Raw genomic sequence first — 25,850 nt, 5'->3', positions numbered from 1 at the left:
CTAGAAGAGCATACTTAAACTTGAGTCGATTCAATATTCTCATGAAGTGAATGCCAGCCCGGGTGGTCCTTAGGCTTTCATTTTGTAATACATACTTGATCCCACACAAAATCCAAATGTGAGTTATGGAGTATATAACACACCTATGGAAAACTGTGTACATGGAGATGCATGTATAGAAATGACCCAGTTTTCATCCAGATTTGTGAAAGGAGAAAACCATCCTGACTTAGCCAGTTTTATAATCCACAATTCACCCTTTGAATTGCAGCTATCCATCAAAATATGAAAAGGTGCAGTAAATTACAGTCAGAGTGTTGTTTGGTCAGAAAGATCTTCATTTGTTAGTAAATCAGCAATACATCACTCTTTGTGTCGTGGAAGTATAACAAGATCTATGCATTTGTGTTCTGCAGGTACACATTTCATTATAATAAGCAGATCCAGGCTGGTATGAATTGCTTAATGAAACATTAACTAGTATTTAAGTAGCAGGGTTGCTTTTGTTTTCAATCAAATAATCATGGGCACACTGTGTCTGAGATCTGTCTAAACAGCACCTTAATCACAACATGGATGGTTTTGTGAGGTGACATCATTTCTTGATCAAATAAGTTAATATTTATTAAGGGCAGAATAAATGAATGACCACATATTCTGACATTAGTAAGTCTCGTGATAAATCTTCATGTTGGAGCAAATGGAAAAAATGAAGGAGAGAAATTCGGGTCCAGTTTTTAGAATCATAGCCTTGCTATCACAACATAATGCCTGTCATAAGGAACTGAAAATGTTGCATATAAGAGTACACTGGACTTCTGAGGCCTTGATAACCATATACAATAAGGCATGAAAGAGCCATTTCAGTTGTAAACATTATTATTTATTTTAATTTTCTAAAAAGGATAGCATTTCAAAGCATCTCAGTGCCTTTTGTGCTATATGATCTTTGCTGTACTAGGGCATAAAATCTTCTATTATGATTCATCCATTAAAACACTCTTGAATTTTACATGATCCTGACAAGACAAAATGGGAGTTGTCTATATTACGCACTTTCTAAGATCCATCATGTCAACCCCTTTGTTTTAATAGCCAATGTCAACAAAATGTCTTATCAATATTTGCAAATGAATGTAGGTCTTCAACACAAGAAAATATTTGTTAGATATATTGATTAAATACCCTGTAATTGAATCACAAAGGCATCAGTTACTGTTAGTAACTACTACCCTGAAAGCTAATTCAGTGAGAACTGAGCACACTATAAATGAAGCTAAAGATCTAAAAGCTCTGCTTTACCAAGTCTCAAATTAGGCTTTACTGCTCAATAGATGTATAGTAATAATTGATTCCAATACTAATCAAAACAGAAACTACATTTTTTGTCATTCAAAGTTTATAGTCTTAAAACCTTTTAAATAAGAATCTCTCCAGCTGAGTTCCTGAAACCAGGAGGTGTTTTATTTCTAAATCAGACCATGACTCCCAGAAGCGTTAACCAAATTCTTTGTGGAGGAGTTAAAGATGAGGGCTATCCATTCAATATTAGATCTTTTTGAACAGTGCCAAATATTTTATTCATACAGAATATTTAGGCACAACAGAACTACAAACATCAGTCTGCCTTGGTTCTGAAAACCAGGAAAAATCCTACAGCTCATGTTTTTAAAATAGCCTAAAGTAGTCATATTCATCTGAATTATAAAGACCTTTGAGATCAAGTCAGTCTCAACAGCTGTATTTTCCCATATTAAAATACAAATTTGAGCCCTGCCAAAGGCTTCATGGCCCTCCCACACCAAATTCTGCTTCCCTCACTGAAGTCAGTCTTTGCATCAATTGCTCCCTCTGTTATATTGCAGGTCATCACACTGACACCAGTGCAGGAGGGATTCCTTTCTGCTTCATCAGAAGGGCATTTCTTTGGGTTCAAGGACAAAAGAGGAGACGATTGTAAAATTCTTTTTCAGATAGAAAAAGAAGCTTGAAAAGGGAGTGAAACCTCCTCTAACATTGTTCCATTGCTAAATAAGACTCAATAGGGTAAGCTGCTAGGACACATGTATACTTTGCAAGAAATGCTATTACAATAAAGTATATCACAGCACAAACAAATGGCACTATACTGAACTTATCACCTTTTAAATTTAAAAGGCTTTTACATTTAAACTCAAGCTTAATTTAGTGCCACAACGAAGAATATTTTTAACTTAGTTTCAGTCTGAGTTTATATCTCAAATGAAAGCAAGCCTACACTGTCTCCCAAAATCAAAGGCCTTATTTTTTTCTATTTTTTAGTACAGAAAATATTCTAGAGATATTTATGTTACATATTGGCATTTCATTTTTGTCAAGTGTCCAATTCTTATCTGATGAATTCAATAGCATAGAAATGTAGTCGTAAGGAATGCCTTATAATGGGTACTTCTTATCTTCAGGGAAATATTTTATTTATACTAAATGGTTTCTGACATTTCACTAATGATTTTTATGAACAACTTGACCTTTTTTGCCCTCCTCTTAAAAGTGTGTAGTGTAGTCAACCACCAGGAATCACTCAACCATAAGGTGGGAACAATGCCAGTGTAAAGACTACTTAGAAAAAGTCCCATTTGAAAATGTTTGCCATTGATGTTGAAGCAAGTCCAGAGGAGAGCCCTGAAGGTGACCAGAGGGTTGAAATATGTCTCCCATGAGGAATGGCTGAGAAAATGGAGAAGAGAATCCAATGAGACATTACATGAACCTTCTAGTACCTACAAAAGGCTGACAAGAAAGATAAAAAGGTTTTTTTTAAAAAAAAACATGTAATGATAGGACAAGGGGAAAGGCTTTAAACTAAAAGAGAGAAGATTAAAGAAGATATTCTTCACTGTGAAGGAGGAGAGGCATTGGAACAAGTTGTCTGTAGACATGGTGGATGCCCCATCCCTGGAAGTGTTCAAGACCACGTTAGAGGGAGCTGTGAAAAACCTGTTTTAGTGGAAGGTTTCCCTGCCCACAGCAGAGAGGTTGGAACTAGATGATCTTTAAGGTCCCTTCCAACCCTAACCATTTGATGATTCTATGATTTTGTTTGAACGTTATGGGTATAAATTTATGTTGCATGAGTACTGAAGACAGAACTCCAAAAAACATTACTGAAAGGTCTCTGCCCTGGGTTACCTTTACTCTAAACAACAAAATGACAAAAAGTAAAAAGAACAGAGATGAAAACAGAATATGATATTTCTGTCAAGAGAACTCTTCACCACTTATCAGTTGACTGGTTCATTAAAATCTGGAATCTAGCAATATTCCATATTTACAAACAATGCCTATGTTGTTGAATTACATTTCTCATGCAGGAAACACATTTTGGACTAAAATCTCCAAATTGCTCTTAAGGAAATGACAGCATGTAAAAATGGCAGGAGGCAAAAGAGATATTTTTTTTCAAGAATTTAAAATGTCAAATATTGTTTAAACCTTTCCTGGGATTTTTTTTACAGATTTACATCAGTGAGGAGTGATGAGGGGTAGCCTTTTAAATCCACATCACTTCCTCAAAAAATTTTGTTGGATCCAGCTGGACAATCAGAAAAGCAAGTCACTTCATTAAAACCTCCTTTTGGCCAAATTCTTGGCTCAAAGACTTCCTGGTATGTGTGCCCACACGAGAGCCACTATTGAACTACACAACTAGTTAGTTGTTTTAAAACAAAAAATCAAAAACAAACAAAAAACACCAAGCCAACCAAGCAAAAAAAACCCCAAATTAGGGCAGAAAATTTGCCAGAATAGGCAAATTTTTACAGACGAGAGAGGTAGCTTGTGAATAGCATTCAGGAGGAACTGATTAATAAATATCAATATTCCTATCACCATTCTTGTTTTATTACACTCACAAAGTAGGTATTGTATCTGTGAAAATTTAGTCTAGATGCTAAAGGCTGGGCTAGACCACATTCTGTGGTTAATGTAGTTGAATCATGTCAGTCCTTTGTGTTTTTGTCTACTCATCTGTAAAATGTGTCTGATATTTAAGTTTCTGGTAAAATGCTTTAAGAAAGTTCCAATGGAAAGCATTCCCAGGGCTGGAATCACTAGAGAGACAGGGTAAAGAAATTCTCCTGCTTATTGTGCATCTTTTAACATGGTGCATGCTTCAGTGCACAGTAAAAAATTGCTGTCAAATTCTGACCTGTAGTAAATGGGAAGGCAAGTGCTTAACAGAGAGCAAAATGTTTTTTAAGCCTTAAAATGAACAGTAAAATCACTGCAAGATTCAATGAGGCATAGAGAACAACTGGAAAAAAATCAGCATAAAATAAAATTGCTCCTGGAGCCCTGTGTAATAAGTCAGTGAGCCTGGTCTCAGTTCTAAACAATGAAACCAGCTATTTTTTCTGAAAGACTGACCTATAACCTGATATAAACTAAGTAAATTTTGACAATAAAATAAAAATAAATGGAATTAAATCAATAGAGTGCTTTGAACATTAATATCCAACATTATTTCTAACATGCCTGTGTAATCACTAAAGGACAAGAATATCATAAAATGGTAAGTGGTAAAAAATCATAAGTGCTAAAAAAATAAAATCATAAGTGGTAAAAAAAATTTACAGTTGTATTTTAAAGTTGTTAAAAGAAGTAATGACACAACTGAGCCCAAATGCCAAAACTGAAGGCCTCATATTATTTATTGCTTGTTTCATTATGTTCAAATTACTATTATATCTTCAACTTGAAAGAAAAAAAGTTTCTTGTATCAGTATCTTTTATATGATGTGTCATCCATTGGAAAACTGCTGGGCAGCTGAAATATTTGGAAAAGCACTCTAGAGCTTAACTTTAAACATGTTTGTGGGTGAAGAAGGCTTTGTCATTATTTAACTGCCTTCAGTAATGACTCTAAGCATGGAGGAGATACATGCAGGAGAAAAAAGCAGTATTACTTCACATGATAACAAAACCTGTGAGCTGTGCTGGTTGCCGCTGACTGTTTCCTTCCTTTCCTGTGTAGAAAAATAATCAGAAAAGTATTGAGCTGTTCCCAGTGTGAGTTGTATAGGCTGAAATGACTGAGGATGTTCTTTATCTTGAGCTCCTATGCAGTTTCCCATATGCATTCCTTTCACATGAAGACCTATACCTTACACTGACTCTCTTGTCAATCTCAAAATGTGTCAGACTGGCTGAGGAGCCAAAAATCCCATGTCGACTCTGCCCATTAAGAACAAAATACGCCTATCTATATTCAAAACTTACTAAAACCAGATCTGTGCTATGTGCTCAGTCCTCTTTTCACTTGGAACTAACTTTAACCACAGTCACAGTTAGCAAACCATATCCTTTCCACTAAAAAGTCATCAGTCCATAATCTACCTGCCTCAAAGTTACATGAACGTCACGACTACACTGTAAGAGTACAGAAGCAGCATTAAAGAGTTAAACTTTCACTATTCTAAAGACAATTTTTTAAAAATTCAAGAAAATCTCTAAATAAGAAAATGTGAAAATTTATCCAAATGTGAAATTTCATACTAGATTTTCTTTCGTAATAACCTGGTCAACACATTGGATGATTAATCTAATGTAAAATGGAAATTCTTCACATTACAAAAAACTTAACAAAACCTCATACATCTTCACATGCTAGAACACCTTATATCTGTACCTGAGCAGACAGTAATCAATCACCAGGATAAACTGAAATTATTGGTTTAATTTCTAGTACTTCTGCATTTCCTTCAAATCACTAAATTAGAACTTCACAACAACAGGAAAAATCATGCCTAGCTAGCATCAACGGTGACAGCAAATGATGTTTTCCTTCTTTCCTTCCAAACATAGAAAAACATAGAAAAACATAGAAGCTCCAGAAGTAGTGTGATGTTTTCTTTTTACAATGATCAGAAAAGGAGCCAGGACTGATTTAAATATATATATATATATATGCAATTCTGTTTTGGTCTTTGTTTTTGCCTGTCCAACTCAGGTTCTCTGAGGAACACTGTCTTTCTTAGAGCATGTGTTTCTAATTAAAATGTATACACAACTTCCAAAAGCTGACCCAGATTTTTCAATATGGAGAATTTAGAAGTTAATCTCTGAAAACTTAATCAAATAAGCCACAGAAAGAAGAAATGATAATATTTACATGAAATTTATCATTTACAGTCTTGTTTAGCTCAACAATCTTAAGAGTATTTGGAAGAAAAAAAAAAAAAAAAAAGCAGCACAAGCAGCAGCATCTGACTGACAGAACAATTTTTGCCCTTGAATTAGTTCAATATTACCAAATAACACATATTTTGATATACAGTATGCAACTTTAAACATTTTATTGATCTCACTATCCTTCATATCATGTTGATGGTATTTATTCATACTTGCTCCAAAAATTAATGTTAGTAAAATGGCAGTGTCTTTCAAAACAGTAGCAACAGTGCATTACCTTCATAATTATTTTCCATAACTGAATCAGCTGTCAATAAATATTAATAAAATTTCAACTTTGGCACAATTTTAACCTCTCTAATTATCAAACAAAGTAACATTAACTACAATTCACGTCCTACTTCACTGACTCTTAGGTTTTCGAACAAACAAAATGTGAAAAGACTGTGCATCTTCCCTTTGTATTATTATCAAGTGAAACCTCTACATTCATTTCTAATGCTTAGGTGCCTAGCTGCTAGCTCCAAGTGTTAAATCAGTTGCTAATTCCCTAATCACATGCCTTTCTCTCAATCGCTTTTGCTAAGTAGCATTTGCATTTAATTAAGTACATCTTAATTAGCTGATGGTTAATATTCTTGAAGTAATTTTCTTCTAAGAAGCCTAAGTAGAAACGGCACTGGTTTCAGTGAAGACAAATACACTGGTTACTCACATCTGTTCATTATGCAAAAATGACAGAAAGTTGGTGTAATAGTTTAATGATATGTAAACATTGCAGGATTGTAAACTGTTTGATTTGGTGGGCTGCTTGTGCAAATTTACTGTGGTTTTGGTTTCAGTGTAATATCATGCAGTCTATTCCTCAATGAAAGAAAAATGGTAAACATGATACTTCGGTCACTTACTCAAAAACCTGATTGTGAATCTCATAAACATGTATGTTTCTATTTCCTTTTTTTTTTTTTTTTTTAACAAGGAACTTGTGAGCACAAGCACAGGTACCATCATCTTATTTACATCTTTACCCTTCCTGCATAGAAAACCAGTGAAATAAAAAAGGCCACAGAATTCTGTCCTTTCCCTATGCAAATACTGGAAGATACGTATACCTTTTCAAGTAAAACATTAAATTTTAAAATGTGATTTTGACTTTTTTAAAGCAAACACTTGCAATGACAAATGACTAGTAATGATAGGAAGTAATATTAGACAAAAGAAAAATAGCTGGAGCTATTAAAAACACCATATCCAGTGTTTTTCCAATCAAAGATAACAGCATGCTAACGCACTTAAGAAAAATCATGATCTTTTGATTATTTTCTATTCCTTAATTAGATGAAACACTACATTTTACAAGCAATAACTTCTAGTTATGGCTATATGCAATTTTCTTCTTTATTCACCTTATGGGATAAAAAATTCTGATGAGTGGGATGACACTGGCTTCAACAACTCCCACATTCATGCAGAAAATTTCAAAAATAGTACCTGAACACTTCAGCTACTTAGCTGTAACCAACCCAGTAAATGAGCCTGGTTACAGCTTTCAGGGTAGCATGTGTTTGCTAACCTTTCCCACAACACAGCATATTACCAGCTGTGTAGAAAAAAGGCAGAAGCAGTTAACACTCTGCAAGTGGTTTATAGGAAAGCTGAAAGATGTGAAAGCCATTCTTCTCCAGAGGTAAGACAGTTCTGATTACAAGCTTTCTCCTCTGTCTTTAAATTCATCCAAATTTTCAATCACGCAAATTTCAAGAAAAGTGAGTCACTGACAAAAAAATCCAGGTCAGTATTCCTTAATACATCAGGTAAATAATATATTAATACATCAATACATCATGCAGCATATACAAAACAGTTACAGGAATAACCAAAACCAAAATAACACTCCATACCTTGAAATGAAGGTAATAATAAAGGGAAAACTCTGACACAAAAATTAAGAACATATTTTAAAGATGGATATTTCCTGTTATAATTGCTTCAGATGGAAAACATCTTTGCATATTCTTTGGTAGTAACTCAAAAATAATGGTTGAACATAATGAACTAACACCTTCAGATACAATATTAATGCTTGCAGTAATCCCATTGTCATGTCTGGTAATAACAGAACATATGTACCTGCATTTATATTAGAGTCATCTTTCAGGATTACAATCATGTAGACAGAGTCTAAATTTGACAGATACAAATAAAACCAGGGAAAGAAATAGTATTTCTTTACCCAATTAACACATTTTTATTTAAAATGTAGTGACATTGGGCCAGATTAAACAACATGAAATAATAATATCCTATAAATATGTTAAAATAGAAATATACAGAAAACTGAGGAAAAAACAAACTACAACAACAACAACAAAACCATGAAACACTATGGGTTTTTTTCCCCATGAAATGGAAAATTTCTTATTTGGTCTTGACTTCTTTATTCAATGAGATTGAGAAAAGTGAAAAATAACTGTTCTCTTTTCGCCATCTTAAAATTTGTGGTAATCACTTTGAAACTTTACCTCTTATTCCTTTCTGCCCTTTCTAAATTTTCACTATATTTTTCTGAATTTCTTCAGGTTGAAAACTTGAGTTCACTCAGAAAGTATTGAAAAAGATTTTTCCAAATCTGGCTTTATTTCTGAGTGGTAGGGGTGATGGCAGCCCCAGTATCAGTTCCCCCAAGCATGCAGCCATCACTTGGCTACCAGTGAGGGTCTCAGTTTAAAAAAAAAAAAAAGTAGACATATTGATGGGGTAAGTTCCTTCACTACACACACAAAGGCACACTGAGGGTGTCTTGTAGCACTAACTGAGGCTTAAAAAGTAACACAGCCTTTTTATCTCTGACACAACCCTGGAAGTTACTGAGTGCATATATATTTTGTATTATGCACCAAAGACTAATGGAAAACTCCTCTTACAGAAGATACTTCTTTGATTCCTCACTTCTGACAGCACTGAATATTCGACAGTGTGAAATAGGCTGTATATGAACTACTAAAGTCAGTATCTCTGAAAAAGCCTGACCTAAACAGGGATAATGAAGAATTAATCCAAATTAATTAAACTGGGACTTTGAAGGAGATTAGTTAAACTGTATTAACATTTTGTATGGCTATCCTTATTCATAATGCAAGAGAAAATTCTTGACAAATAGAATTAAGACCACTTTAACTTTGAATAAGAGGATTCACAGACACATTTAAGATAGTGTAAGAAATTATTTTTGCAATTAATTTGGATCAGCTTTGGAAAGTGTCTTCATGCATATAAGCAAAGCAAATAAAAACTGAAACATGATATGCCTTTAGCTGAAAATCTCCTTTTAACTTGGTGCTATAGTAGACTTGTACCACAAGGATAGAAGTTCAATAATTCTAATAAAGACTCCAGCAGAGTACCCAAACACTGCCTAACAACAGGAGTAAAATTTTCCTGCTGCTTGACAGGTAGTTGAAGCATTTTCATGGTTCATTTGCTAATGTAGACTTACTGAGAATGATAAGAAACAGAGAACACAAGTGTATTGATCATAACCAAGCAGAGTTGCCTTCCAGTGTCAAATAAGCCAATCAAATGTCATCTTGATATGAAAGAAAAAATAAGTTTGATGACAGGCTATGGTCCCATTGAGAATAAAATCAATATTAGTCATGGGACCAAGTGGGATCAATATGTCAAACCAATCGGCCATCTTAGCAGGATGGGGGTAGGAGAAAAAAAGTGCTGACAGAGCTGTAAGGAAAAGAGAGGACAGTGCGAACCTGGAGGATGAGATCACTTGAAAATTCACCCTGTATTTCTGAAAACATTTGTCAAAAGCACCTTAAAGAGATAGAGCTAGTTCCAAGATCAACAGAGCATTCTCATAAACTTTCCCCAATCAAGCCCCAATTCATATGGGGACAAATTTATATAGAAGTATGACTTCTAGGAAAAAGGATTAAAAATACTTCCTCTATTTTTTTTATAATGTTACAGAAGCTCTACTGTCTTTAAAAGCAAAGCAAAATCTTTTCACAAGCTTTAGTAATAGTCATGCTGTTATTTAAAAATTAATAACAGTAGGATTTAAAATACATGGATTAGAAAATGCAACATGTATTTATGGCTATATGCCTTTTTGATTATTTATAAAACAACACATTTTGTTAATCACTAGAAATTATTGTACTATTTTTTCACTGTTCAGTATTCTCAGCAAATTTTTATCTTCATCATATATGGACACATAGCCTGTTGTAGTCTTTTAAAAGGCTTCATAAGTATTTTATTTTTAAGTGCTGTTTTACACCTTTCCCCTCTCATCCAATAAGGTCAAAATAACCTGAAGAACAAGTTTGGGAAGGGCAATGGAATGTCAATTACTTCAAACCAGTTTGATTGGAGAAGATATTTCCGATGTGCTGATCTGAACTAGATTAACATTCAGGGATATGAGTTAGGAATAGAAGCATAAAAAGGAAATAATAGGCAAGAAAATCAGTAATATGAAAACAATGTGACAGTTCCACTAATGTCAGTAGAATGACAGTGCTCACCACAACAATCTTTTCAACAATCCCCTACACTGAGGTACTAATCTGCATATTTTCAGCAACTACCTTAAATGGCCTGGTTTTTCTAGAAACAAGATTTTCACAAACTTCAGGCTTCTCATTTCCAGCATAAACATTATTTATTGGTTAAAAAATTTATTTAAGCTAAAAAACCTCAAAAAAGTTGCATCATAAATGGGTTCATATGTACTTCAGCAGTGCAATATTTTCCTAGAATTTGGCCACTAACATAATAATGTTATTCATCTCCATAACGCAAAAGCTTACCTCACAGATGACGAGAATGATTAATGGTCTGCTCCTGACAGAATATTAAATGAATTTTTCAGTTGGTCAGTTATCTAGTATTTCACTACTACACTGTGAATTTGCAGCAAGTTTACAACTGTGCACTCATATACATTGGCATACCTCTTGCCACACAAAGACACATGTAACTCAAAAGGGGGTTTAAGGGAGTAAGAAAAAATATTTCATATGGCAAAAGGTGATTGCAAACATTTTCTTTGCATTATTCATCCAGCTGCAGCCAGTAAAGAGTTGTCACTCTCTATGTAATCTGACAGCTCAATTAAATCACAGTTAAAACATAGGACCCAAGAGGTGTAAGAGAGATCACTGCCACTGTCATGTTTACACATTTCTGAGAAATGGTTTTTAAATTAATTTCATGGATGCTTTTGTCTGTGTCCTACTATTGGCAGATAAAATGCAGTCTTTGGAGAACATCTTTTCATCCATCTTGCAATGAATATCTTCTCATCATTATGAGTGGAAGGCACAGTATGCCTTTAGGGAGCTCAGACTATGAATTAATCTTCTCTTTTGGAAATATTTTCGTAGCTGATTCCTCCCCAGAAGACTAAAACTAACCCATTCTTTTGACTTTTTCTTTCTCCTAGCCTCTAAGTGTATGGATTCAGAGAAGGAGCTGTCAGGAAGAAAACTAGAGGTAAATACTACTATATCTTATAAACTTATGCTGTGGAAGGAAATAGAATAGCATTGTCACAAGTAAACCAAAAAACCCAGGAACACCTCTGCAAGTATAGGGGCATTACAACTTTTCTACTCTGTTAATAAGTTATGCAAGCTAATGTCCAAAAGTCAGAGAAATCTGAGACGTGTCACGGTAGATTGACACCTACTCACAGAAATCCCTTGTACCCTGAAAATAGGGGTCCATTTCAATACTGGTTTTCTAGAAGACTCCCATCACATATGAGATGCTTCTAGCTAATGTAATCCTTCTTTTCCCCCTCTTTAAATAAAAAAAAACCCCTCAATTCTGAGACATCCAGAACAAGAGATTCCATTGAGTTTCTGCTTAAGATCTTTTCTTTGGAACAAACTTATGCAGCAATTTGCTATTCATAAAATACTATCAGTACATTGGTACTGATGTACCAAGGATGTAAAGGATGTCTAAATAAAATTAGACACAAACATCTGATAATTCCTAGGGCAAGATTTACATACTTAATCCACAAGTTACCCCCAAAACTCTATCAAGAAACCAAACAATGAATGCCAAAATGAAAGCTGCCTTTGTATAATGCAGTTTTTTTGACTGTATAATAACATGCTTATTATTTTTCCACTGGATCCCTTCCTCCTTCAGGTCACAGATTGGGAAGTTTTTAATGGGGAGCTATTTGATATTTTTAGTTTTATTCTCTTTGTTCAAGTCATGATCTTATGTTTTATTTATCACATACTAATTAAAAGTGTTATTAAAACAGATTTGGCATTTTTCCCAAGATCTTTCTGTCATGACTATCAGATGCTCACTGGCACAGAGTTATTTTCAGAACACTGAAGATATGGTGGGTCAGCATTATTTTTATTTTGCTGATGCTGAACAAAAGCAGAGGAAAAATTAAACCCTGAAGAATAGGACAACTAAGGTTAGTTGTTTCACAGACACTGCATTCATTAGTACAAAATGCCCACTTAATCAACAAAGGAGATACATCTGTCTCACAGATAGGTTGCAGATTCTGTGGAGAAAAGGTCATGCTGGCACAATTAAATAATTAATTCTTTCTTCTGATATATTCACATAAGGATCAGATAAACTTAATTTCCTAATGTTTGAGGGCTCACCTTTGAAAACTAAAATACAAAATTTTGATGTAATATTTCTTTCCAGTTTTCTAGTTTAAAACAGAAGTCAAATGATAAATATTATTTCTGCCATGGGTATTGCACTGCTGCTGGAAACTGCGGCTCTGTCTGGTGATCTCATGGGACAAAAGCAGAAGCAGACTAAAATTCATTGCATTCTAGCCCTTGAAGTTATGAATTTTTTTCTTCCCCATTCTCTGGCTTCTTATCCAGCTTTATTTTCTCCAGACACTAATCCTAGTCTGTTACATCACTGTCCTTTCCACCCAGCACTGCCAAATTCTTTCCAGCTGCTTCGTCAAAACCTCCCATGGGCTGACCCCTGGCAGATTAAATCCCTCACCCAAATTCATTCCTAATGCTTTTCATGTAGAGACATTTTATAACATTGAGTTTTTTACTTGGTCTCAGAAAACTGCCCTGGAGGAAACCAGGGTCAAAGCCTACCTTTCCCCAGCTTTCAACCTAATTGTTTGGCCAGAACAATTTTCTTCCTCTTGTCTTGCCTTTTTCACCAAGTCCCAGGCACAAATCTCTCTTCCCTCTGCTGGGGTTGCTTAGAGTCACAAACTACTTGCACTCCAAAATCTGAAAGAGATCACTGGGAGCACTGGAGAGACTGGTATCAGTTGTTTACCTTGATTTTGAGCAATCATTGTGTCTGAGCATGTTTTAGTTTGAAGTTCTTAATTGTTCAGTGAAGATGCTGCTTGTGCTGTGCACAGGAGTTGCAAGAATTTCAAAATGACACGTATCACCTTAAGGCTTTAATTGGCCACTGGATCAGTTGTCTTGTGAAATCAAGTATTTTTTGGCAGATAAGAGTGATTTTTCATTAATCAGTACTCAGCACAAATTATGATTTATGAGAAAGGTCAGAGAGTGAGCTGCTCTAGGCTGGAAGTACTGAGAGTAAAATTCCTATTTATTCTGTCTCAACATGACTAGCTCATGATAATGGTTTTAACCATTTATCAACACAGCGGTTTCACAGCTTTGAAATTTGCTAACATTTATTTAGAAAATGGACCATAAGTATGCAAGTTGTTGTAAAATACAAATAGGCCTGTGCAACATTTTCTCAGATGGAAAATTGACTCCCATCAAACCTGGTGAAAATAAATGTCTTAGAACATTTTATCATAAAAATTATTGACTAGTGCTATGTCATATAATCTTCTGAGAAAGTGGTACTTCATGTATAGCTATGCAGCATTATTTTTATATATAACAGATTTAGATGTAAAATTATCTCTTCTAAACATGTTTTTTAAAAATATTTCAAATATTTTCTGGGTATGTTCTAGGGAGTTAACAAGTTGACACACAAATCCAAAACCAAAGGAGTTCAATACAGTTCTAGAAATCCTGTTTCATAGTCTGTTCATAACTCCCTAATCCTCTTTTCTTTCTTGTTTCATAATAGTATAATTTGAAGTGATAAATAGAAAAACTGGTACAGCATTAAATTGACCTTCCTAAAAAATTCCAATTTTTATGTAGTGTATCTAAAATTATCTTTTTCTGTATTCTTACCATGATGAAGCTTGGAGTCTAATCAGAATTGGATTCCTGCATTGCTGAATATCATATAAATCAAAATATATGCATCAAAATCCCTTCCTTCTAATTTAGTCACATACAGTTCTTGCATTATCCTGCTGGTTGTGTCATCAAAAACAAAGGAAAGTTACTAAGAATATGGATCATATGAAACATTGCATTGTCTTGGATACATTTTCAAAATATTTGCACTTTCCACTCCAGCAACCTCTAGTCCTAGAAATCCAATGAAGTTTATACAAGTGCAGCATTACTTTCTAGAAGTAAATAGATCAAAATACACTAAACTTGCCTGACCAGACAGTCACATTAGATCTATGACACCGGAAACAGATTTTGGTAAGTAGGTTGGCCCACCTGTTTTTTACCTGAAATATATAAGTTATGGACATTATTGTCTCATTAGGCATTGTCCATACCAAGTGCAACTCCATCTTCAAAAATATATGTTAAATTGGAAACAAGGGTCTACTGGATTGTCATAAGTGCTAATTGTTCACTGGACTATGCAGATGGAATGTTGGTTTTCTTTTATTTATCCCTTTAACTGAAATTATCACATCAAATTGCAGGCAAACTATTAAAGACATGGACAAAGAGAGTTTTGTATTTAATTCTTTCCATATAATTAAATTACTACATGTTACATACATATTAAAAGTGTTCATTCTTTTATGAAACTCAGTAGTGACTTCCCTAATATCAAGATGAGAGACAAAAAGGAATAGGTGTCATCAATTAAATGTGACTTTTTATTGACAGAAGAGTTATCGATTTCAAACTATTCTGAGACTTCAATGAGATAGTTTAAACTGTATACAGCACTCTTGTTTTTCCTTATATTCCTTTATATTAAATAAAACAAATCTTGGTAAATATAAATGCCTTAAAAATCCAGTGGTCTGAAACATAATGGCCTGAGAGTGTCAGTTTTAAGGTCCTTTAAATTCACTGTATTTTACCCTCACTAAGAAATTCTTAAATATACCAAGCATCCTAGACACATATTCAATAGTTTCTTATGTTAGCAGAAAAATTAAAGGAAAGGAAGGAAGGACTTGTGTAAACGTTTCATAGCCTATGTGTTTACAGTGAGGAATAAAGTATGCATCTGACATTTGATTAAATGCCTCAGATGGTCATCCCAAAAGCTGTCAGCAGCAAAGAACAGTTTAAAACAATGCTGTTATGATATTATTTAGGAAACATATATTGGGAAACGATGACTAATGCCAACATAACCAAGTTCCTGTAAGCATAAGGCACTATGAGCTCAAATGAACTGTCATTAGCTACTGTATTTTTCTGCTAATTGACTGCTGAGCATTGACCAGATTTTGGTCTGAGTTTTCTTACAGGCATAACTGAATAATTCAATGCAATTTGAATTTGTATCTGGCTTTTCATTCTTTACAAAGAACTAAGTCATAAAGTAACACAAAGTGGTATTTTGTTTTCTAAATAACCAACATAAAATCCAACAACTCTGATGGTTTCTTTATTCAATGCATAAAGCTGCACAATAGAAATGTCAGAAAAGTAGATTCTTTAAATGTGGGCACACCTAAAAAATACCTATGCTCAGGTCCATTGAATCGCTTATTGTTTCCCATCATGAAAATAAATGACGACCAGAAGACTATTCAGTTAGCAATTGATTCAAACCATAAATATACAGAAAGACCCAAGTCTTAACAAGCCAAAACATTTTAAATAAAAATTGTTGCACCAGCCAAATTTCAGTTTTGCTGAAATATATTCTACCTATTTCATTAGCTGTTTATTGGAATATGATATAAAGCCACGACCAAAAATTTAAGGAAGGAAATTGAGATACTGATCAGGAAATTATAGAAGATAATTTAAACTAGATGAAGAAATTTTTTAAGTTTTACTTTAAAGTAAAATTCAACAACAACAAAAAAAAGAGGTATTTCAAAAAAAAAATTTTAATTATTAATATTGAATTATTCAAAAATAAATATTCAAAAAGAAATCTATTCAAAAATAACTCATGAGGAAAACAATAAGGCAAATAAAACACAGGATGTTTTATTGCTGAAGTATAGTGTCTTCTGTTAGTCTCACTAGCTGTGAATAAACACAGATAAAGGACAGGTATTCTGCAAATGTCCTCTATTCCATTTTGGTCGGAATAGAGTTTCAGCTCCAGACAAAGTAGCTAAACTAACTGTTTTGTAATGTGTCTAAACTAAACAGACTAGTCTATCTTCCATATCTTTTAATTAATATCAACACCACTGCTTTGCCCCCAGTATTGCAAAACTGGTAAAATCCTCCCATTTACATCAGAAAATACTGATGTCAGTGGTGGTTTAAATTTGCACTTCAGCCTCAGAAAAACCAGATCTGTGTCACCCATCTCCATACAGGTCCAGAAAGGAACTTGTGGCACACAGCTACATCAGTATGCACCTCTGCCTACACAACTTCAGCAGCAATTTTGCCACTTCAAAGACTTTTTGTAGGAATTTGAATATACATGAGGAGCCTTGACGTCGCCATGGCTCCCTCTTCCAAGGCAAGTGACTCTCAGCAGTGAGGCAGAAGATGCCAACAAGTCCTCTCCTGTCTCTTCCCTGCAGAGCTACCCTAACCCAAGAATTAGTGAGCACCAGGAATGTCGGAGTCCAAGGCATCCCTCTGGCTGCCCTGGATGGTCCAAGAAGGGTCCGGCAGAAGGGTCCGGGACCCCGGCACAGGGTCCAAAGTGACACTGTCTTTGATCTCAGCCCATGGGAAAAATTACCAACATTGCATGAAAACTACAGACCCCAAGAGTTTGATATAAATAGCAGTTAGTTTATCATAGGGTGCAAATGTAGAATTTGGGGTTTTTAGAATGGAGTCGGGGAAGGCAAGATGGAGGAATCAGGGTGTGGCCCTATCCCTCTTCTTTCTTGTCCTTGTCCTCCATCCTCTGCTGTGGTGGGTCACAGAATAGAAGTGACATGTTAACCTAGGAGGTAGGTATTGGTAATCAGTGGTAAATAAAAAATACGTTGTGGACAATGGTTGGGTCAGGGAAAAGGTACAAAAGGTTCGAGTCCTCCTGACCTGGGGGGAGTTGCCTCGTGCCCTTACTGCAGCAAGGACCTTGGCAAGGTGCTAAAAGAACAGAGAGATAAGAAATAATAAACAACTTTGATAAACCTGAGCTGGCAAACTCCAAGTTTTTCTTCTGCTTCTGGCACGGTCTTTCAAGGAAAAGTGACTCTTAACCAATATACCTTAGGAAAACCAACCCGAGACAACAAGATCTGGAAGAAATCTGCGCTTCAAAAGTGAGATCTGTTCTGTCCAGAGTAACACATACTCAGCAAGCAGTACAAAGCCCAGTATACTATAAAGGCTGTAAACCAATTTATTATTTACAAATTCTTAGAAAATGAGCAATTCATTTCAGATGACTGTGCCAGGATCAGAAGTACACTACAGCCAATGCCAGTACCTGAGCTACAGCCTTCAGCTCGAACACAAAATGAATAAAAATGTGAAAAAGCATTTTAAGGCATTTCATCAGTAGCTAATATTGCAGATTTTTATGTCAGAAATTATTTTTCCTTATTAACATATCCGTAGCACTAATATGTCTGTTAACAAAGTGGAGAAGCAGCCAGCTTTCCCACTATGGACTTTAAATAACACAGAGATATTTTTGAAACTGCATTCTTCATAGACTGTCATAGATACAGAGAAACAGAGCAAATTAATCTGTTCTAAAATTACTCTTCTGAGTGTAAACTGTGTTAATACACTTAATAATAGATGCTATGTACAGTGCTCTGTGTGTGTGTGCATAAAATTGTGTATGCCTTGCATACATTACCTATACCGCAAAAAGATGAACACAAATTTATTTTTAAAAAGTCATTCTATCATTATCAAAAGTTAATTTGTAGATTGGAACACGAGCAATAAATTTCTAATCATTAAAATTATGTCTACAGTGAAGGAATTCTGATCACTTTCTGTCCAGTCTGGGAGCTTCCACAACCAAAAGGTGTTGTTTTCACCTAAAACACTCCTTTGTAAAATTTCCTGGAAGATTCACTAAGAATATTTATTTTGAAAATATTCTTTCCACAGCAAAAGACTGAAGTTCCATTTATATAATAAAATACGTCAAAGTTCATTATAGCCTGTGCAATGACAACCTGGGGTACTGAATGTCATGTTTTTTCAGCCTGAATGAAAATTCTGATTGCTGCCATCCACTGTGGAAAGAGTGACAATCACAGGCCTCCAGCAATGACACAGGAGGATAACCTATTGTTTGCTGTTGTCTCAAAGGCTGTAATGACTCTTATCTAAACACCAAAATGAAGAGAGAAGCTAATTCCAATAATATGAAACAACTTCACAAACACTGCTGCTTGATTCTAATTGTGAAGACAAACATCCAGGTCAAGACATATTTTCCCAATTAATCATATTTAAGATATGTAAAATGATGCAACCTTGCACAGGAAGAGAAGCTACTAATCAGTGTTGGGTTTATTTTACATTAAGGCTACAGAGCTTTATCCCTCTAGAGAACAGTGCTTAGTCTGAAATATACACTACCAGCCTTTTTCATTTCATAAAGCAGAAGTCAAGGGAAGAATACGCCCTTTTTTGGATACATTTCAACTTTCCCTATCTAGGCACTTTAAGATTTAGGACTGGCTTAATACCTAATAATATGAAGAAAATCTCTTGAAGAGGCTGAAGACAATATTGCCAAAGATTAGTTTAGTTTGAGTAACATAACAATGTTATGCAATACTTAATGTTTTCCATACTGTTTCCTTTCAGGGTCACTTTTATCTGTAAAATTGAAATTAAATTCCCTGTGTGCTACTAAGATGAAAAATATAGCAGCACATCATTATTATTATACAAATTATGCACCCTATTAATAGAGGTACAGTATTTAAATGACAGTCAATGCAATCTTCTCCTAGAAGTCCTCAAAGAACAATGAATATCACACATTTCTAACGAAGAATAATTTAAACCACGATTTTTAGACAATGGAAAAGTAGCATTCTCTAAACTTTATTTTACTGGAACTAGCCTGAAGCTGTGGGGCTTGAAGCAAAACGTGCCTGACTGCAAAGTGTTGCTCTCTTGTATTTTGCAGTGCAGGATCTAGATGCCTGCAACAGGTTTTTGGTGAAGGACGCCGTGGATATTCTGTTGACTGTCAGGGTAGGAGGCCAAAGTACTAGATGGGAACTACCTAGGAAGAGGTGGTGGTGTTTAGAAAGTATTTAAGAGTTGTCTACAGGATTTCTAGTGGGTTGGTGCTGTGGGAGCAAAGTATATAAGATGCCTGAGCAGAGTCAGCTTGGAGGGGGAGATAGCTGAGGTTGGTGGTTCTTTATTTTGTTTGCTTCTACTGCATCATGCTAATCCTTCTCAGGGGAGAGACTGAAGTAGGAGACACTTGGTAATACTGGTGAAGTACACAGAAGATTGTTTACTACAAGAAGGAATTTCAAAGAAGACCTGGGGCAATTAATTACATTACCCTCTATTGCTTTTGCACTCTCTCAAACATAACTGAACACATAGTTTTGTGATTGAATGACTGGGTAATCAGATCTTTATAAAACAAGACATAATTGCAATTTTTCTTTGAAGCTATGCCCACAACTCTTCAATCTTAAAGGCTGACAGGCCAAACCCTGACTTCTCACTCTTTCTGAGGCAGATTACTGATACAGGAAATGTATAAGGCCATGTATTTACAGCAATATATAATGCTATATAATTCAGAAGACAGAGAGACAAAAACAAATACTGAGAATAAAAAAGTTAAACACAAGTCTTCAAAGTCAATTTGGCCAAAACCAAAGCCCATAAAGTGCCAAGAGCAAATCCTGTGAGTTTCAATAGAAAATATCATATACATAAAAGATATCTCAAAGTTTAATGGCTCAATTGCATGTTCCAAATATACAATATTATAGTCAATATAAAGTACTATATTACAGTTTAGAAAGAAATCAGTTTAGATGTATGAGAAAACACAATTCCTCAAAAAAAGGTAAGCCAAACTAACCATAATCTAGTAAACCAAAAAACCCAGTCTTTTTGTTTCACAGATTTTTTTTTAAGTGTCTTCACAATTATTTAGGAAACATCTTGATTTACAAGGAAAAGGTCATTTTTTCATCTGAACATATATACAAAACCCCCTGCAAATAGTTAAGAAATTATTAAATTGCAAAGAGAAATTTTTTGAGTTAAGGACATACAATATGATAGATTGAATATTACAATTCTAGGCTAATCTCTTTCTGAGCTGTAGAAATGGTTACTAGTTCTCTTAGGTGTATGCAGAAAAATAAAGCTTACATTCTAACTCCAAGCATTTCAATTTAAGCCCCGAAACTCAATTACAAGTGAAAGCCTTCAGCTTGAAAGCTCAAGATTTACATGTCTCTATAATCAGTTCTTATTACTTCTGACTGATTTAATTTCAAAATATTTTGTGCAGCTGTTAGCACTCATCAGAGGTGTCCTCTTACTTATCCTCTGCTGGAAGTTGGAAGCTGCTTACCATACTACACTGCAGTCAATACAATTATTTTAATTTATATGCTGCTCTAGACTATAATATTACTAATGAATAAGGACTATTCTCACAACAGTAATTCATTAATCTTCAGTAGATTAAAGTATTCTGTAAGCAGCTTTCAAAATTGGCTTTTATGACTATGTCATGCAAGATCTGTTTTGTCTCACAGAACATAATTGAATAATGGTGGTATTTTTTTTGACCTTTTGAAGAAGCAAGACAGCTTGGACTGTCAACCCAACTCCATAACACACATCAAAACATCTTTTTTAATAAACACATTATTATTTTTCTTCCAGCTATACTTACTGCAATGCAGCTTATTTTGCTCACATTTTATTTGTTTCTGGGCTCAGAGGATCAGCTTTGTTAGTGGGATTACATCAGGGAATTCAGTCAAGCCACTGCAGGCATGAACCTGATCTACTGGCAAACAATAGATGTTTTCTATTTAATTTTCTCTAAGTCACTTTGTGAAGCTTTGAAAACCTACACAGTGTAGGTAAAGCAGCTTGGTCCTAGAGAAACTAGGGGTCCTACCCTTCCTCTCCAGTATCAATGGACATTTATGTCTATTCCAGACAGCTTGGCTTTAAGGATCAAGAAAGCTGAGAACAAAAACTGATACCCTTTTGGACTACATTTTAGTATCTTCACTGTGGCTGGTGTGGACTGTAGGAAAAAGCATCCATCTTACCATCGCTGTTGATGCAGACAACAACAGGGACCTGTGTCCCAGGGCCACAAGGCTTTTCGTTGTCAGGGATGCACTCCTCCAGCCCCGTGATTCTCCAGTCGTAGCAAGAGGGCTCTTCACACGGGATGGCTTCCAACAGGTGAGGGCAGTTCCCTGTTCCTCCTGTAGGCTCATTGGTGATGCGACGTTTCCTTAGTTTAAAGCCTGAAAGGTCCATGAAAATAACAATTTAACTCTAAAATGTGAAGTGAAGCACTTTCTGTATCTGTCTGCACCTAGAGTGAACAGTTCTGTTTCTGTTCTCTGTAAAACATACCACAAACACTCAGCACAACAATGTCTTTTAGATAATTGGGTAGAAGAACTCACTAAAGAAGGTCTAAAGTCCTTCTTTAGATTTCAGCCTTCTCAGGAGGCTTTGCCTTTAACCCCTGTTTATCATAGTCATGCATACTCCAGGAAGGAGACAGGATCATTTCCTGAGCATGACTCTTGCAAGATCCACTTCATTTTATAAATCTTGACTACATTGCTGGGTTACCATTTCTCAAATATGTTGTTTTCTTCTTAGGTATGTTTCAACAAGAATGGATGTTCAAGTGAAATCAGCTTATCAACATTTCCTTCTCCCTCCAAAATAAAATGGAAGAATAAAAAGACGACTTTGTGAGAAAAACATGGAAATAAACTGAAGTCCTGTGCATACATTTTCAGTAATAAACATCGCAATATTTCCTTGCAAGCATTTAAAAATTTCCTTAAGACTACCTAAACTCATTTTGGAATGGAGAAAATGATAGGCCTTTATGCACTGTGTCATCTGCCAGGTCAATGCCAGCTACCAAAAGCAACCCCCTCTCTCCTTTCGGGATGGCCCATTGGAAAAAACAGACTAAACGCGGTCAGAACAACCTAACCAAAATGAATGGATTCAAGAAATAGTTTATCTTTTCACATCTTTTCATAGTCTCTTTTGTTTTATATCAGTATTCAGGCAAGTTAGCAATATACAGATATTTTTTATAAAATACATCATATAACTCTGTCATTTCTACCAGGACACAAACTTAACAGGAGAGTTTTCAAATACACGTGTGCAAGACCTGATTCTTTAAAGACATCTTAATTCAATTATAATAATTATTTACTTTATAAATACATTTCCATTTATCTTCAGTTGCTGTTTTCTTTTTTCCTAAATTGAAGATTTCAGCCAATTATGTGCAAAAGGTTTAGTAAACCTGACACAAAAGGCTGATATAATTTCAAAAATAAAGAACTCCAATATCCAGAGCAACAAAGGATGCAAATGGTCTGGAAATATGTAGACACACATGCTGCTAAAAGTGGGAGTGCTTATGCAATTTTCACATCATTCTCTCAAAAGAACTGTCAATGCAATTATAAAATAAAATGTAAGCATTTCCAGATAAGAAGAAAACATTGGCAGTTGAGAAAAGATCCCTGCTCGTGTGTGCAGGAATAAAGGCTTGCACAAAGTACATACTAATGTATTTCTATTAGACAGATGTCCAAATCAGTCTCACAAACCTAAATTTTGCCCTGAAAATGTAGCAAATCTTTCAGTGATGGAACAGCAACAGAAATAACAGACTACTTGACAGCTGTCCTCAGAGGAAACTTAATCTGGTAGATTCTCACACTGAACTGCTTTTTCCTTCTTGAACTGATCAAGGCTGGGTCAGAGCTCCACAAAACAGCTTTGTAAAGCCTGTATTATTGCTGCCCAGACAGAAGTGTAGCTACCAGTATGGGAGAAAGATCCAGCTAAGCAAACGTAGTAATCACAGTTGCTCCTTCCAGTGGACATATGTGGCTGCCCTTCCTGATGACTGTTTTCAATCAAGAAGCCAAGTCTGTATTCCCAACTTTTATCAGACAATCTCTGCAGCAATGACTCGGCCAGTTTTTCTCATTTACAGCCAGAAGCCCACAGGCTTCTAACATGAGGTCCCTGTCACCGTATTCTTGCCTTCCTGTTTTGAGGTCAGGTTACTACAATCTGTTCTGCATGGCAATAAGCTGTAAAACATGCTGAAATTGAAACCAGCACATATGTCATAAGTAAAACTGCATCACGTATCAACAGTGAATGGTGCCATCTCTTTGCCAGATCAAGCTTTACTGTCTAATGGTGAATTCCTAAGCTATTACTGAACTGTAAATCTTTGAGTGCCTTATATGCTACACACCTCAAAGGAGGCTTCTGTCCTTCTTTTGAGACAGTCTCAAAATTGTTTAAACACACAAATTGTATCCCTTTCAATCTGAGAGGAAATTTTGAAACTGGGATTGACCTGTAAAAACCCAAACTGATCTTGAGAGCCTAGTAAAGAGGCTACATTTTTGCTACCTTTGGGGTAACAGTGATGTCAAATGTAGTCCTAATTCAATGACTATTTTGATGTCCAAAGGCACTCGATATGCACTTCTTAGTACAAAATTCTGTGTGCTTGCATAACCTAGTGACTTAGGAGTAGTAAATACCCCCATTAAAGGCTCTACTGAACTTTTACATACCCTTCTTGGCCTGAGGGTCATCACAGCTTTCATAGGTGCACGGTCCCCAGGCTGACCATGCCGAGGTCTCGCACTCCGTGGGACAGGGAACATGGCACAGCTGGGAGGTGCTGGGAAGAGGTCCTGTACACAGTTTGCGGTCTACTGGCCTTGAAGCTGTCAAAACAAAGGTAAAAGATTTCTCATATGTCACTGGTCATGATCCTCAGCTCTAAGTGGACAGAACTATCCTTCAGTCAGAAAGGCTGCCATCTCATCATTTTAATCTGATGACGTGATGGAAAAACGCCTGCCTTGAAAAAATGGAATGGAAATCAGTTTACTCTCTGCATGAACAAAGTCAAATCCCATTATGTGGAGATGGGGAGACTGTTGATATTGCAGCACCCACTCAGACCCAGTTCTTTCCTTTGAGGGGTAAATTACACCACTACAACCATTGTTCACGTTACAGTCTGCATAAATTTCTGTCCTGCTATCTCATGACTTCTTCTCTTAAGAACTGAACAAAAAGCTGCATAAACCCCTTTGCACTTGTATACGTAAGCTATATGATATTATAACTTCAAAGGCCTGGTTAATTAATATTTAAAAGATTATTTTTAAGCTTTAACCTAAAACACAGCTAAAATTATGGCAAAAACTTTTCTTTCTTTTACTCTAAAGACCATCAAATGCACACTCAGGAGTAAGATTTGTGCAGCAGCAAATTTAAGTCAAGAAAGGCTTTGTTTCAGATATATATATGGTTTGCATTTGATATATATATGTCTATAAATATGTATACATAATGTATATATGTAGATGTAAAAACTGAACAAGACAATTTTTTTAAGTGTTATTAATCTATAGAGAGACATGTGAAGGTAGAGTCTTTTGTTCCTTAAAGATAAATAACATGGGCCAAAATCACCCTTCTTCTTCCATACTTTATTCTTTTGACTTTCAGGTAATAAAAGTAACTGAACAAATCTATAAGGTGTCAGAGTAAGGCTCAGAACTGTAACTGAAAAATGTACCTTTTTATTGAAAGAAATATTTTAATTCCTTTCATAATACAGGACTCGACAAAATATTATAATAAGCAGAGGATATCGGCTAGAAATCTGCTATATTATTTCACTTTGTTTGATTGAGGAAACATGAAATTCCTTAACTTAAAACACTCTCATTCTATTCAGTAATTTTTATTCCCATGGGGAAATTATGTCATTAATTTTGCCACCACTTTTGATGGAAAGACTCTCAGATTAAACAAATACAGTATATGACAAAATATCTTTCTGAAAGATGAGATCAATAACCCCTCATAGAATGTGAAAGTAAACACCAGGCTGTTGAAGTACAGTCAAGCTTGTAGACATGTGTGTATGACTTCCTATTCAGATTTTCTAAGCAGGCGGTATTTACAGTTTCCAAAAAAGCATCCAAGTCTCACTTTTTAAAGGGGAAAATAGAATTTAAAATCCCCACTCTATTCTGGTTTTAAGCACTGCCTCTTTGGCACAGTTTTACACTGTGTTGCTCTACATAATGAAGGCATGAAGGCGACAGATAGTCATTTAATATTACTGCCTCTAGCTCACCAATCTCTTGAAACAAA

At 35.3% G+C, this 25,850-nt stretch overlaps 1 protein-coding gene across 1 annotated transcript in view; it reads right to left on the bottom strand.

Moving 5' to 3' along the window:
* THSD7A (thrombospondin type 1 domain containing 7A) overlaps positions 1-25,850 on the bottom strand; it is a 270,216-nt gene that overhangs the window by 70,628 nt on the left and 173,738 nt on the right. Inside the window, exons 8-9 of the mRNA XM_063411466.1 lie at positions 24,248-24,403; positions 21,707-21,910 (exon numbers count right to left, since the gene is read on the bottom strand). Of these exons, the coding sequence (XP_063267536.1) occupies positions 21,707-21,910; positions 24,248-24,403 (360 nt within the window). The remainder of the gene's footprint in view (positions 1-21,706; positions 21,911-24,247; positions 24,404-25,850) is intronic.

The sequence above is a fragment of the Prinia subflava genome, chromosome 1, assembly GCF_021018805.1.
Source record: "Prinia subflava isolate CZ2003 ecotype Zambia chromosome 1, Cam_Psub_1.2, whole genome shotgun sequence".
In the NCBI taxonomy this organism is placed as follows: Eukaryota; Metazoa; Chordata; class Aves; order Passeriformes; family Cisticolidae; genus Prinia; species Prinia subflava.
Note: the sequence above shows the minus strand (reverse complement) of the source record. Positions and strands in the feature narration are given on the sequence as shown.